Here is a 13230-nt window from a genome sequence, read left to right as displayed (position 1 = left end):
GGGCCCAGAACTGGACACAGCACTCAAGGTGCCTCACAGGTCCCAGCACAGAGGGACAGTCACTGCTCTGGGCCTGCTGGACACACCATGGCTGGGACAGCCCAGGGGCCATCGGCCTCTTGCCCACCTGAGCACACCTGGGCTCACGTCCAGCCACTGTCACCAGCACCTCCAGGGCATTTTCCAGCTTTACAAACACTCTGTCCCCAACCTTGAGCATTCCATGGGGCTGGTTTGCCCCAGGAAGATACGACCCCAGGAAGATCGGGAAGCAGAGCTCAGCTTCCCACAGTGGTGCAGGATGAGGAGTAGCGGGAATACATTGAAACAAGACAGGTTCAGAGTGGGTATGAGGAGAATTTCCTCCTTTGGGGGCTGCCAGGAGCAGGACAGGCTGCCCAGGGAGGTTATGGAGTCACCACCATTGGAGGTCAAGCCCTGAGCACCTTGGTTGATCCTTTTCCTTGAGCAGGAGGTTGGACTGGAGACCCCCAGAGGCCCCTTCCAGCTTGAGTGGTCCTCTAGCAAGGTTCCTTTTATCCATGCCTTCTGCTTATGGGACAAGGGCTTACCCCTGACATGAAATGCAGATGATGAAGGTTTCTGGGGAGGGGAAAGATTTCTAACTGCAGCCATGCTGAGTTGTAGAAACAGCATGTTAGAGGCACTGATTCTTTTTCTTTGCTAGTTTTGAAGAGTGGGTTAAAAAGCCACCTGTCCAGTGTATCCATCCTACATAAATTGAGGGACTACATTTCATCCTTTCCTGTCATGCTCTGCATTTCTGCCATCCAGGGGGATGTTCATTCAGGCTGGTGGACTTCTCACCACACTTACCATATGTATCCAAAAACCATCAAAATATTCATTCCCTCAAAGTGAGGAGCTTTGTGCTCTCAGCGGCTCCTCCATGCCTGCCTTGACAGCAGGACTGGGACACCCTGGGTGAGCCCAGGCTGTTCCTCTGGAGCAGAAAGCCTCAGCAACCCTTTTTGTCTCGCCTTTTAATGTTCACTGTGGATCAGAATCAGGCAAAACAAACTACATGTTTGTTTTCAGCACAGAATTAGACAGACTACCAAAACAAACACGTTTTGGAGCAAATCCTGGACTCTCCCCATCGATACAGGTATGTGCTCAATGAGTCCTGCCTTGTGGAAGGGACCGTCACCTGCCAGGGATAATCTGGGCAAAGCAAAAGCACAGAGAGTACAAAGCATCTGTTAATTAGGCTCTAGGGTATATTTAATCCATTTTGCTTTGGCAAATGGTGCCAGAAATTTCCCTAAGGCGCAGCAGTAAGTGACAACAGCCACGCTGGTACCTGTCACTGTCCTACGGTGAGAGGCACTGAGGAAGGAATGGGCTTAAGGACCATTTGGAAACAGCTCAGGACGCCCACTTAGATTTGAGATTTTATTTTTTGCTGTGCTGGCAGCAGAGAATTGTAAAGTGTCAAAGAGCCACTTTCAGAGTGATGAGGGCGGGCAGAGAAAGCAGCGAAGGCAGAGGGCCCTCCACAGGTCAGTGTTCGGTGCTGAGGGCACGAGAGGAGTCATGGACTGAGGTTTTCTCCCCCACTTCAAGGATCCTTCTCATCTCACTACTTGTCCTCAAGGAAGGTGCACACCTGGAGAAGATCTGGAAAGGAAAAGGACAGGGAGAAGTTCAGATCCTGCCTTTAAACACTCCCGTCCCACCAGCACACACCCAGCCATGCCAACCTTGTCACCACATGGAAAACCCACAGTGTGCCACAAAAAAAGAGCTTTAACCACAAATCCCAGTGAACCCACACTGCTGGGTCCAGGGAGTTCTCTGTGTCATTTCTCAAAGTCCATATTTTCTAAAGGTGAGGGAAAGTCTTTTATTCATGTTTTTAAGCCTGTTCTCAGTTCACCCACGGAACTTTGAGAAAAGAATATTGACATCCTCATGCTTAAAAGGCATTGAATGGACAGTCCCAGAAGAAACTGCTCGTGCCTGCAAGGTAAGAGCTGCAATTCAGGACTTCCTCTGGGGCTGTTCCAGTTACCTGATGGATTGCAGGTGTTGAGGCTGGCAAGTGAAGAATAGTATTTATCTCCCAGGAATTCCTTGTACGATATTCCATCACGGAGCTTGACCAGGCACTTTGTCCGGTCTTTAAACAAAAGGTCCTTGGATTCATATGCAAACATATTGAAATCTTTATTCTTGGTCCCTTTTGCTCCAAACAGTCTCTGAAATAAAGGCACGAAGAGGAGAGAAGTAGAAAGCTGACCTAGCTCTTGCTCCTGGTTCTTCACCGTCAGCCTGGGGAGCCCCAAGCCAGGCTCTAGAAATTTAGGATTGAACCTTCTGTCTGTATGCTTAGAGGAGGGATTGCTCACTGGTAGGCACATTTTTTCCCCCATTTTAACCTGTCCCTGTGTGCAGAGATGCTGCCAGCAGGTCCTGTAACTTAACCATGAATAGAAGCAAAAGGACCCAAGCGCCTCTCACCAGACGCTGATGGTGGAGCCAACATTAATGTTTGCAGGGAGAAACAGAGATGGTTTAGCCTGGTTATGGTCAGCCCAGTGGCTGTAGGACTGTGTGTGTGGGTGCAGGGAGGCTGCTGTTGGGGCTGAGCCTGACCCAGCTGTGGCACAGACCAGGCACCACAGAGCAGTTTCTGAGATGCCCCAGCAAGAGCAGAGCTCAGAAAGGAGGTGATAAACTCATGTCACACAAGTATAGCATGACAGCAGCAACTACTGCTACCTAAAGGTGTGTTTGCTAAGGTGGCAGAGGAGAAAGAGCACTTGGGAAGGGATGGAGGAAGGGGGAGGCCAAAGGACAAGGCTGTCACCCCACAGCAGTGAGGTAAGATCTTCCACCTTACGCTGACTTGGGGAAAATCAGAGCAACCCCACAGTATTTCTTCCACTCTCAGCACTACAAACCTCTTGGTTCTCCAGCAGCTCACGGACTTGTTGTGCTTTCTCAGGACGTGTCACCACAGCGTGGGTAGGGACTTTGGCCAGGTTGCATCTCCTGTAATCCATGACATTTGCCCGCTGCCCGTCAGTGCACAGCAACTCAAACTGGTCCATTTTCAGATCTTTGGCCCAGCTTTCTGTGTTTTTGCCTTTAAAGAGAATGGATTTGGAGATTCAGAGATCTTGTGCAGCAGGAGAGCATCAACCCCACCTAAGCAATAATGCAGATGGGGAAGGCAGCCCTGAGCACGTACCGTCAGTGTTCTCCTCAACGATGGAATGCTTGATGAAGGCCACATCCCCCTGCTCGACCAGACACCTGGGAAGTAGGAAAAGAGGCCAGTGATGTGGGTGCTTGAATCCTGTCCCTTTCCCACAAATTTGACTTAGATTTGAGTCTTACTCTGTACAATTAATCTCCAAGGACAGCCAGGTCTAGGAGCCCTGCCACAAATATTTTAAATATATCTGAAACACAGTCTTTACCCTCCTTATTTAGGTTAAAAAGAGGAGCACTTCTGACACTGTGGGAGGGCTTGTGTCCTTCTGGGTTTGCCTGGAGGCAGCAGGACATGAGTTTTACAGAAGGTAAAATTGGTATTTTACATCAATTTTCAGAAAGCAAAGGAAAAGCATGTGGCATATGTATAAAATTACAGAGATCTGCACTTTCAACGGTGTAATGGAGTAAAAGAGTAGCTCAGCAAACTAGTGTCGACACGAGGCTGTACTTCACCTGTGAGCTGCCCTCTGTGGTCAGCCCCAGGGTACCTGAGGCAGCCTGGGTGTCCCCAGCACGTACCTCAAAGCTCCGGTGTATCCATAGTACTGCTCGTGGCTGCTGGCCACACACCTCTCCGGAGGGACCCCCCCTGAGCCCTTGCAGAGCTGGCAGAGGCGGGATGTAGGAGGAGACCCAGGAGCACAGCCCTGGCTGAAGTATTCATCTGGAGGCAGGAATAGGAGAAATTCACTTTTGCTGCCCTGAGAAGTTAGGTTTTATTTTAATAACACGTTCTCGCCCTGAGTTTGCGTTAGCGCTCGCTGGGGAGCTGGAAACGGGCTGGGAGAAGGAGCATGACCTGGTGGGCAACAAATCACGTGCACCCAGCTTTCACTAGGGAACTTGGGTCCTGTTATTATTGATAATTGTTGTTATGGTTGCCCAGAGAAGCTGTGGCTGCCCCTGGATCCCTGGAAGTGTTCCAGGCCAGGCTGGACAGGGCTTGGAGCAACCTGGGATAGTGGAAGGTGTCCCTGCCCATGGCAGGGGGTGGAACAGGATGGGCTTTAAGGTCCCTTCCCACCCAAACCATTCTGTGATTCTGTGATGAAGCAGGGCCTAAGGCTCAAGTGCAATAGGCACTATCTTGGCATAAAAAGAGGATTGTTTTCCCTGCAAACCATTCCCAGCTCACACAGAGCCAGCCTGAGCCTCCACAGCCTTTATAGGTCAGCAGAATTGCATTTGGCAGCAATGCCAGAGCTCTTGGAGTAGAAGGGACAGTGGGAAAGGATGGCAGGAGGATAGAGAAGCCAGGAGTAAAACTCACTGACACTAATATCTTCATGTGGTTAGAGACTTCCTTTTAATAACTATAAGCTTACTTTGTCTTGGTTGATAATATTGATAAGGTTTCCAAATTATTTTTGTTGGACCATAACTCTCAATGGATTCTCAGGCAGTCAGATCAGTCCCTTTAAGTTTCTTGAATGAAGATCAGCCTCTGTCCCCTGTTCTCAGCCCTTCCCCTCCCTTTTGTTTCATCCTTTATCCCCACTCCACACCCTGCACAAGCACCAGGCCCCTGTGGGGCAGCCCATATTCCCTTTTTGGGAATGCCTCTTGGGCTGCTGCAAAAGGAAGGGGAGAGATGTGAAAAGAAAGCAAAGACCCCCCAAAGCAGCTGTTGTGCCACATCTTACTCTGAAGCAGACACCAAAGGCCTAAAATTTTGCTCAATGAAACCTTAAATAACAGAGCCTTCTCCATTTCCTCCCTCCAGAAGGGAATCTTTGAGGCACGAGAAACTTTGAAAACCAGATGAAGGATGGTAAAACCTTTTTTTGTGAGCAGATTCCCAGCTCAAAGAACTGGATGCCAAAGTGGACTCACCGAAGTTGCAGCTGCCTGTCCTGTTGTGGATCAGGCCCATGGGGATGTTCCAGCCAGCAGTTCTCCCCACGGCGGTGTGGCACGACTTCTTGCCCTGCAGGTTGTTCCAGTTGATATCCCTGTCAAACTTCTTCACAACAGCCACAGCAAAGTAGGTTGCTTTCAGAAGAGAAAATAGAGAGGAATGAAGGCCTGACCCAAGGATCCCACTGTGATCCCTTAGGAGAGAGCACTGGCTTCACTTGGGAAAGGGCATGAACAGCACAGAATTACTTTGTGCTTATAAATACTTTGCCAGGCAGCAGCAATGGAAGAGTTTGTAGATGTGATGCATCTACTTCCACCATGCTCCTGGGAAATTATTATCCCTCACAGTTCCCTGCCCTCCAAAGCTCTGACACCTGGGTATGTGAGAAGGCTGCAGCAAGACACACGTGAGGATTTCTTATCCACTCCTGATTTCTTATTCTCTCCTTAGCAAAGGACAAAACTCTTCCCTCCTCTCCCGCTTTCCATTCCTAGAAAGAACAATTTCCTCGTGCTGCAGCCCAGACCCTCTTTGTCTGTTCACAGCCCTGACACTGTTGTGATGTGACCACACCAATCTCTGCCACTACCAAATGCTTCACCTTGATCTTATTGCAGCCCCTGACTTTCCCTCCGACTGCTAAACCTATCTCCTAAATTCTAATGTCTACACTGGACACTCTTTGGGTGGAGACTGGCTATTTCTTCTCCACTCATGACTCATATCTACTTTTCTACTTATATCCCTCTGGACTGTTTTCTGTCCCTCTGTTGGCAGTAATTACCTGGTTCTTCTCCTGATTCGCAGTGATTATCTGTGGGAGGGGAGAAGAAAAAGATGATGTGTTAAAGACATCTCAAATCCAAAAGAAGAATCGAGCTCACTGATTTCTGGAGAAATTCTTTTGTAGAAGTGACCATTTCAAGTAACACCTTGTGCATCAGCAGAACAAAGCACAGCCTCCAAGCTGTTCCTCTGAGCTGAAACAAGCAGTTTTACCAAGGCTGCTGCTAAAGGACCAGGGCATCCTAATTAAAACAAAGAAGAGTTCCTGACTATCCCTGCCTGCTCTGCCAGGGCTGTTCCACTTTCATGGAAAGACAAGGCGTGCAATGGTGAGCAGAGTTGCCTCAGAGCACCGTGTGTTAGGTTGGCTATCAGGAAATCTTCTTCCCCCAGAGGGTGCTGGGCACTGCCCAGGCTCCCCAGGAAATGGGCACGGCCCCGAGGCTGCCAGAGCTCCAGGAGCGTTTGAACAGCACTCTCAGGGACAGGGTGGGATTGTTGGGGTGTCTGTGCAGGGCCAGGAGCTGGACTGATGATCCCAGTGGGTCCCTTCCAAACCAGGATATTCTGTGATTTCTGCAGGATGCAGCACTGCAGCTGCTTTGTAAGATTCCAGAATAAAACCGGCACTTTGGCACCAGCCCATTCCCCACCACCTGGACCCTGAGACAGGGCTGTGCTTACCCTCATAGCTCTCTGCCATCACTGGCACCAAGCCACACATGCCAGCAGTGTAGACAAAGCCTCCATCTAAGCTGATGGCATCTGCTTCACCTTTCTGCAAGGGAAAGGTGCAGAAATGAAACGCTGCACGTCCCCAGGCCAGCGCTTTTCAGAGCTCAGATGGTGAAAGAAGCCTCTGGGAAGTTCACAGTGAGAAGAAAAGGGGAAAAAAGCTCTACCATGATCTTCGTGATGCATTCCTTGGTGTCCTCTGCCACAACACACTCCACCTCCCCCTTGCTCATCACGCTCCAGACGTCACACTTCTTCTTCTCATCCCTGCCAATCGCACACCACTGTGTCTTGTTGCCTCTGCGGCTGGGGGTCAGGCGGTCTGCAAGGGCAGCGCAGGGAGAACAAGGATGAGCCCTGTGGAACCATATCCCAGCTGCAAGGGACTCAGCCACACACCATACACACCAACCTGCTGCTGCTCAGGGCAAGGAGTTCTTGTTAATTAAGCCCTGGGCTGGCAAGAAAAGAAAAGGTGATTCTTGAGCTGAAGGAGGCTCAAAAATCAACTTGCAGGTCAGAAAGGTGAATTTCTGCCTAACACAAGCCATTCAGGCAGATTTCTGTCAGCTAAGACAGCACAACCACTAAATGCCCATGTGATAATAGTACTTGGAATTGCAGCCTGTAATATGTCCCACGTTTCTGCACTCCTCACAGCCCAGACAGCCATGAGACTAAGACCAGGCCGAGCTGGAAAATTACAACCTAGTTATGGTTCTGTAAAACAGCACTTGAATAATCTGGTTTGATGCTATGTGAAGCCCATTTACCCTCCTCCACAAATGCTACTTCACAGAAGTGAAGTACTTTAAATGGTACCATGAATTCTAAGTGGGCTTCAGAGATCATTTGTGGGATGTTTGACTCTCAGAAAGCTATCAGAAAATGCTTGATGAGTCTAGATGGAAATAAAGGACATTGTTTCCCTCAAGTGTCTGAACCTGGTGTCCTGGGATGTTCCTTCTTTTTACATCCCAGAAATGGCTTTTCTAAGGAGCAGTTTTGACCATGCCCAATCTCTACCACCATCTCTACCACTCCAGTGTGTGGAGTTTGTGTAGATTTTCTCTATTTGTCAGTGTGGTGATGACGTTATTTTGGCTTTGGATACAACAAATTCCTGTGTTGATGTAAGTGAAGTTTGTGAAGGTTCTGTGATTTCACAGGAAATATTTTGCAGATGATACAGTCTGAAAAAATCACGTTCCTTTTGCCTGGTGGTATTTGTCAATGCCAACTCTTCCACACAGCCCATGCTGACATTACATTGGTGTTTGATATCCTACCTACCTTTCTGGAGGCTCTGGACAGCACTGTAATACTCAAAGCCCAGGTAGAGCTGGGCATCCATCAGTGATGGGATTTGCTTGAGCCGTACTGCAGAGTCTTTGAAGAGCAAGTCTTTGAGGCCTGGGTCCTTCTTGCCAGGTGGCCCAAAGAGGTGGAAGGTGCTGGTTGTGCCCACGCCAAATTTTTCCTGCCACGAGGGAAAAATAATCAGCAAATGACCACACCAAAACTCTTGGAAAGTTGGAGAAAGCAATCAAAACCAGAGGACAGGGGATGTTAGAGAAGGAAAGGAGAGCTTGGTGATTGATACCTGTGCTTTGGAGAGGAAGTTCCAGATGTCATTGACCTTGGTGTCATCTCGAGCCACAACGGCGTGAGCAGGAACCCTGGCCCAGTGACAGGCCTTGTAGTTGTCCACGGGCTGGCGGGTGCCATCCAGACACAGGAGCTCGTACTCATCCTTCTCAGTTGGGGCATTTTCTGAAGGAAGGGAGGAACCATGAGTTGTGTCACCATGAAAACAGACAGAAAAGCCAGTGTGGGGAAGCTTTGTAATTCATTTATTTCTGCAGAAGACAGCTTGCAGGCACCCCCCTTGCAATGGGGTCATCGTGGGCACATGAAGGCGATGCCTTTGGAAGAGAGATCACCTCTGCCTCTGCCGTAACTGACCCAACAGTACAAGGATTTATGCACAAAGGGATCCAAATAGGTTTCCAAACACCATACAAATGGATTGAACAGGTCAGCAGCTGCACATGGTCTGTGAAGGCCAGTAGGTGACTAATGTCAAGGCTGAAGACAAAGCCCAGGACTGAGATCACAAGGTTAGAGGAGAATTCAAGTGTGAAGGGACTTTTGAATACCCCTGGTCAAGGCAGGGACAGACCAGGATGTTCCAGGTAGATCTTGAAACCCTTTAAGGATGGAGAGTGCACAGCTGTCCTGGACAACCTATCCCAGTGCTTCACTGTCCTCAAGGAGAAAAAAATTCCCCTCGTATCTGGTCCCCAGGCTGATCAAGCCCATCCCACAGAGCACCTCCTTGCAGGACAATTGTCCCTGCCCCATGACCACCTTGGTGACCCTCCACTGAGCTCACTGCAGGTCCTGGGTGTGCCAGGCCATCCTTGGTCTCCACAGAGTTAGTAAACTCTTGCTGTGGGCTGAATTCTCTCCAAAATCCCTCCCAGAGGGATAGGTGACCTGCTCCATTGCTCACATCACAGCTGGCTCTGAGATACGGCACCAAGCAGGTTTTCCAGCTACAAAGAAGAACCTCAGAGAAGAAAACATGGATCCACCATAATCCTATTTCTCAGTAACAAGGATTAGTCAGTTCACAATGTGCAAAACCTTTTTCAAGAGATGAAAGAGGGGTTTGGGCCTGGAGAGGAATAAAAGCTGCACAGTGTAGACAAATTGTAGGATGGAGTGGCAGCGAGAGGTGGGACTAGAAAGAGGAGAAATGAGGGATCTTGCAAGTATACCTTGAACAGTTGTGTGTTTCACAAAAGCCACCTCTCCTTTCCCATCTTTTAGACAGCTGCAGGTGGGAGGAAGAGAAGAGAAGTTAGAAAAACAGGCATTGTGACTCCCCATCTCCCGTTTCAGCAAATTATTTTTGGCATAAACTGCAGCCATAGAGGAATGGTCTTCCCAAAAAAAAAGCTGTGCTGGAAGGCAAGAAATTGTAATGGCAGAGAAGTAATTCAGTCTCCTCAGGACCCCTGATTCCAACACAGCCCTCCTTGGTATAACAAAAACGTGCATGTGTCAGGCCCAAAGGAAAAATAACTCTCACTCACTGAAAAGCCCCAGAATATCCAGAATAAGGTCCTGTACGGGACATTTTGGTCTTGGCGTCCCCCTTGCACTGACGGTACAGTTTGGGTTCAGTGGTGACACCAGGAACGCAGCTGGCAGAGAAGAAATTGGCCACAGCTGTGGAGGAAAAGGAAGCAATAGTTGGTCAAAAATTCACTTTTAGGAGGACTGGGAAGGGAGGGGATCCACAAGAAATGTCAGTGCCCTGCGAGCTACCTCTGGATGCCTGCAGAAGGTTGGGCAACACCCCTTTCACCGTAACAGCAGCCCTGGCTGAACTCCCACGGCCGATGTCGCCGTGCCCCAGCTCACCTTGCTCGATGGAGCCCGAGTCTTTGCCATCCCACTCGATGTCCCCACGGTGGGTCAGTATTCCAATGGGGATGACCCAGCCAGCCGACCTGCCCAGGCCCGTGTGGCACGAGGTCTTGCCCTGCAGCTCATTGATGGAGAAGCCTGTTCCTTTCTTCACAACAGCCACGGCGTAGTAGCTGGTAGTGGAGCCTGCAGTGCAGGAGAAAGGAATAAAGCAATGAGAAAAGAGGACTTAGGAACATTTGAAATCCTGCTAAACCCCCAGTTTTCAGAGAACAAAGTGCTGCACTTCCAAACAATCAGCGATTTGGTTGAACGCTTGTGGTTTCCTCATTTTCTTGGGTGTGAGCTACGCTGCCAATATTGAACTAATTGTGTACATTACAGCTTACAGTAAGTGACCTGAAAATGCTACCGTGCTCAAGGTGCCACAGATCTGTAAGGAACTTCAACAAATCTTTTTGCAAGTCTCCATTGGCAAGTCTCTTCTCAAGTGCCATTTCCCATGGACGCCTTGTGAGACTGAAACTCCATATTTAGTCTTTAGAATTTTACCCAGTCTGTCACATGCTCCATATGGCTGAGTTTTGGGGGTGGCAGAGACCTCAGCCTCCCATTTAATACCTTTTCCTTAGCTACCTCATTGGCAATGACTCTGCCATGTTGCTTTGATCCTGAATATTGTGTACAAACAGCCTGAACTCCAGGGAAGAGGTCAAAAGAGATTGGGAGCTTTGGATGTGGTGGGGAAATAGCATCGGTTTGGCTCCCAGGAGAAAGATGGGAGACATGAAGGATGGTACAGTGAGTGAGTAGGGATGGAGCCGTGGATCTAACTCCGATCAGAAGGGATTGTCGCAGAGCCCTTTTCATGCTTCTTTTCTTTTTTCCTGGGGATTGCCTGCGTTTCTCACCTCAGTGATCTCAACTGGGTGTCCCTCCCAACCACTAGTAATGCTGTTGCCTCTCCAATCATTTTTTTTCTGTCTTGATGACTGCACAGGAAATCACAGAACTTACCTGTGCCTCCTAGCTCCATGTTTTGCTCACAGAGTTCAAGGCCACTGAAAGCAGAAGATCTCTGGGACCAGCACAGTTTTTATGCCATGCTTCAGGAGAACCATGGTTTCTGCTCATGGGATCAGAGACCTTCACTGCAGCAGATGGCCAGAAATGGGGCCCTGGATCCTGTAGCCAGGGGTAATGATTCACATTTTGCCCCCCAGGCCTTCCCCTCTGGGAGCTGGAAGCCAGGGGCAATATCTTGGACCCCCAACCAAAACATGTGGGAACTCTGCTTGGAAAGGATGGCCTTTGCACTCTCAGTTTGTTACCACCACCTGGCTTAAAAATATTGCATGGAAATGTACCTTCACTGTGTTCATAGACCTCAGCAGCGATGGGCTTCAGCTTGTAGGGAGCCAGGCCTGCCTCAAAAATTTGACCTCCATCCAAGCTAATGGCATCTGCTTCGTTATTCTAAACAGCAAAGAGATTTCATCAATTAACAAAAAGCAGGAAAAGCGCTTCCCAGAGTCTCTCCTGGATCCTTGTGTATAACAGGGGGATCACAGGTAACAACCAGTGATTGAAAGGAAACTCCATCACCAGGTGTAATAGGCTGCTGAATCTTCCCAGCACAGGAATTTGCTGCCCACTCACCGAAATGGCTTTTATGCAGTCGAGGTACGATGCTTTCTGAAGGCAACTGAAAGCAAAGTTCTCCTCTTGCATGTGGTCCCTCAGGCTATTGCATTTTTTCTCTTCTGCTGAGGATATTGTGCACCACCTGATGCTTGGCTTTTGGGGAGCAGCAAAACACAAAGCTGTAGAAAGAACCAGAAATAAATAGTCTCAAAAAGGTAGAAAAGCATTGATTGGAGAGAAACAGCATCTCTGTGAGCACAAGGTCAATGGTTCCCTGTGAGCACAAGGTCAGTGGTTCCCTGTGGTCACGGCCTTGGGTGATGGCCACATGCAGGATCTCCCAAGCCATGCAGGAAGGTCCTTTCTTTCTTTCTTTCTTGCCTGACTTGTGCTCTGTCAGGAACATCTGGGATGATCATTCCTGGCCCTGGACTATCGTCATTCAAGCAGCCTGGACTCACAGCAACATCCACAGGATTAGAAGAACAAATCCACACACTTCAATAGAAATCAAGCTCAAGCCTTTGCAAAAACGGAGAGAAAAGTTGGAGCGCTGAAGCAGTGCCTGTGCCAATAGGCCCAGAGAGGGAGCAGCTCTGACCTGGCAAGGCTGTGTACAGTGCACTGCCACTCTCACCTCCTTGGCAGCTGAATGATCTGATATCCTGAACTGCCTCTGTGTCTCACCTCCTCCACTGCACCCCAGGAGAGATGCCATAGCACCACCACAGTCCTTCCATGAGTCCCCCCACCAGTAAAGGCAGCTGAATGGCTGCTCTGGTGGACCAGAGCAAAGCAAAGGCCTCAGGTGGATGCAGGTTCATGTCTCCTCCAGAAACCTGAACCCAGAAATGCTAGAAACTTGCAGTTCAACGATGTGGCCAGCCTGTGCTGACACTTCACCTTCACTCTGCCCCTTCTGGGCAGGGTTGTGCAGACCAAGAGGCCACTTGCACCACTCTGTCCCTCCAAACCCTCGATGGCACATTTCATCCAAACACCTCCAGATTAACCTGCGTCGTTTCCATTTTCTCTTTCATCTCAGAAACAGCCTCTCTTTACTTGATTTTCAAGCCTTCCAGTGGAGGTGCTGAATTTGGCCACAGGGAGGATCCTTAGCCTCAATTCCTACGTCCATCACCTCTTTTTTCATATGTGTTTCAAGTTCATCATACATTTTTCACGCCTTGGCTGCACAAAGCCATGGTCACCTTAACCTAATACTGGCAACCATCCTGCCTGGGGCAGAGGCTGGATGGGGACTTCCTGAGGGAGTCAGCCCAGCTGCACTGGTGATACTGGGAAAGTAATAGGAGCCTGAGTGCCCTGGCCACTGTCACAGACCTTTTGGGTGACCTTTTGTCTCTTTCCATGCAGGGGAGGACGAGGAAGAACCATTAGGAAAATATCTTCGCATGCTAATGTTCAGCAGAGGTGCTGAAGGACTTCCTGATGCCAGAGGCACAGGGAGCACTTCCTGCCAGAGGACATTAATCACCACCACACTTTATGGGGGATCA

General features: G+C 49.3%; 1 protein-coding gene across 1 annotated transcript in view; it reads right to left on the bottom strand.

The window, feature by feature from the left end:
• TF (transferrin) overlaps window positions 1–13230 on the bottom strand; it is a 21649-nt gene that overhangs the window by 7122 nt on the left and 1297 nt on the right. Inside the window, exons 2-18 of the mRNA XM_017729386.1 lie at window positions 11726–11889; window positions 11434–11542; window positions 10061–10252; window positions 9730–9865; window positions 9412–9467; window positions 8232–8401; window positions 7922–8108; window positions 6796–6950; window positions 6578–6671; window positions 5892–5921; window positions 5080–5238; window positions 3766–3910; window positions 3218–3282; window positions 2928–3112; window positions 2036–2222; window positions 1605–1641; window positions 212–394 (exon numbers count right to left, since the gene is read on the bottom strand). Of these exons, the coding sequence (XP_017584875.1) occupies window positions 212–394; window positions 1605–1641; window positions 2036–2222; window positions 2928–3112; window positions 3218–3282; window positions 3766–3910; window positions 5080–5238; window positions 5892–5921; window positions 6578–6671; window positions 6796–6950; window positions 7922–8108; window positions 8232–8401; window positions 9412–9467; window positions 9730–9865; window positions 10061–10252; window positions 11434–11542; window positions 11726–11889 (2254 nt within the window). The remainder of the gene's footprint in view (window positions 1–211; window positions 395–1604; window positions 1642–2035; window positions 2223–2927; window positions 3113–3217; window positions 3283–3765; window positions 3911–5079; window positions 5239–5891; window positions 5922–6577; window positions 6672–6795; window positions 6951–7921; window positions 8109–8231; window positions 8402–9411; window positions 9468–9729; window positions 9866–10060; window positions 10253–11433; window positions 11543–11725; window positions 11890–13230) is intronic.

This window comes from Corvus brachyrhynchos, unplaced genomic scaffold, assembly GCF_000691975.1.
Source record: "Corvus brachyrhynchos isolate BGI_N302 unplaced genomic scaffold, ASM69197v1 scaffold63, whole genome shotgun sequence".
Taxonomy (NCBI): domain Eukaryota; kingdom Metazoa; phylum Chordata; class Aves; order Passeriformes; family Corvidae; genus Corvus; species Corvus brachyrhynchos.
Note: the sequence above shows the minus strand (reverse complement) of the source record. Positions and strands in the feature narration are given on the sequence as shown.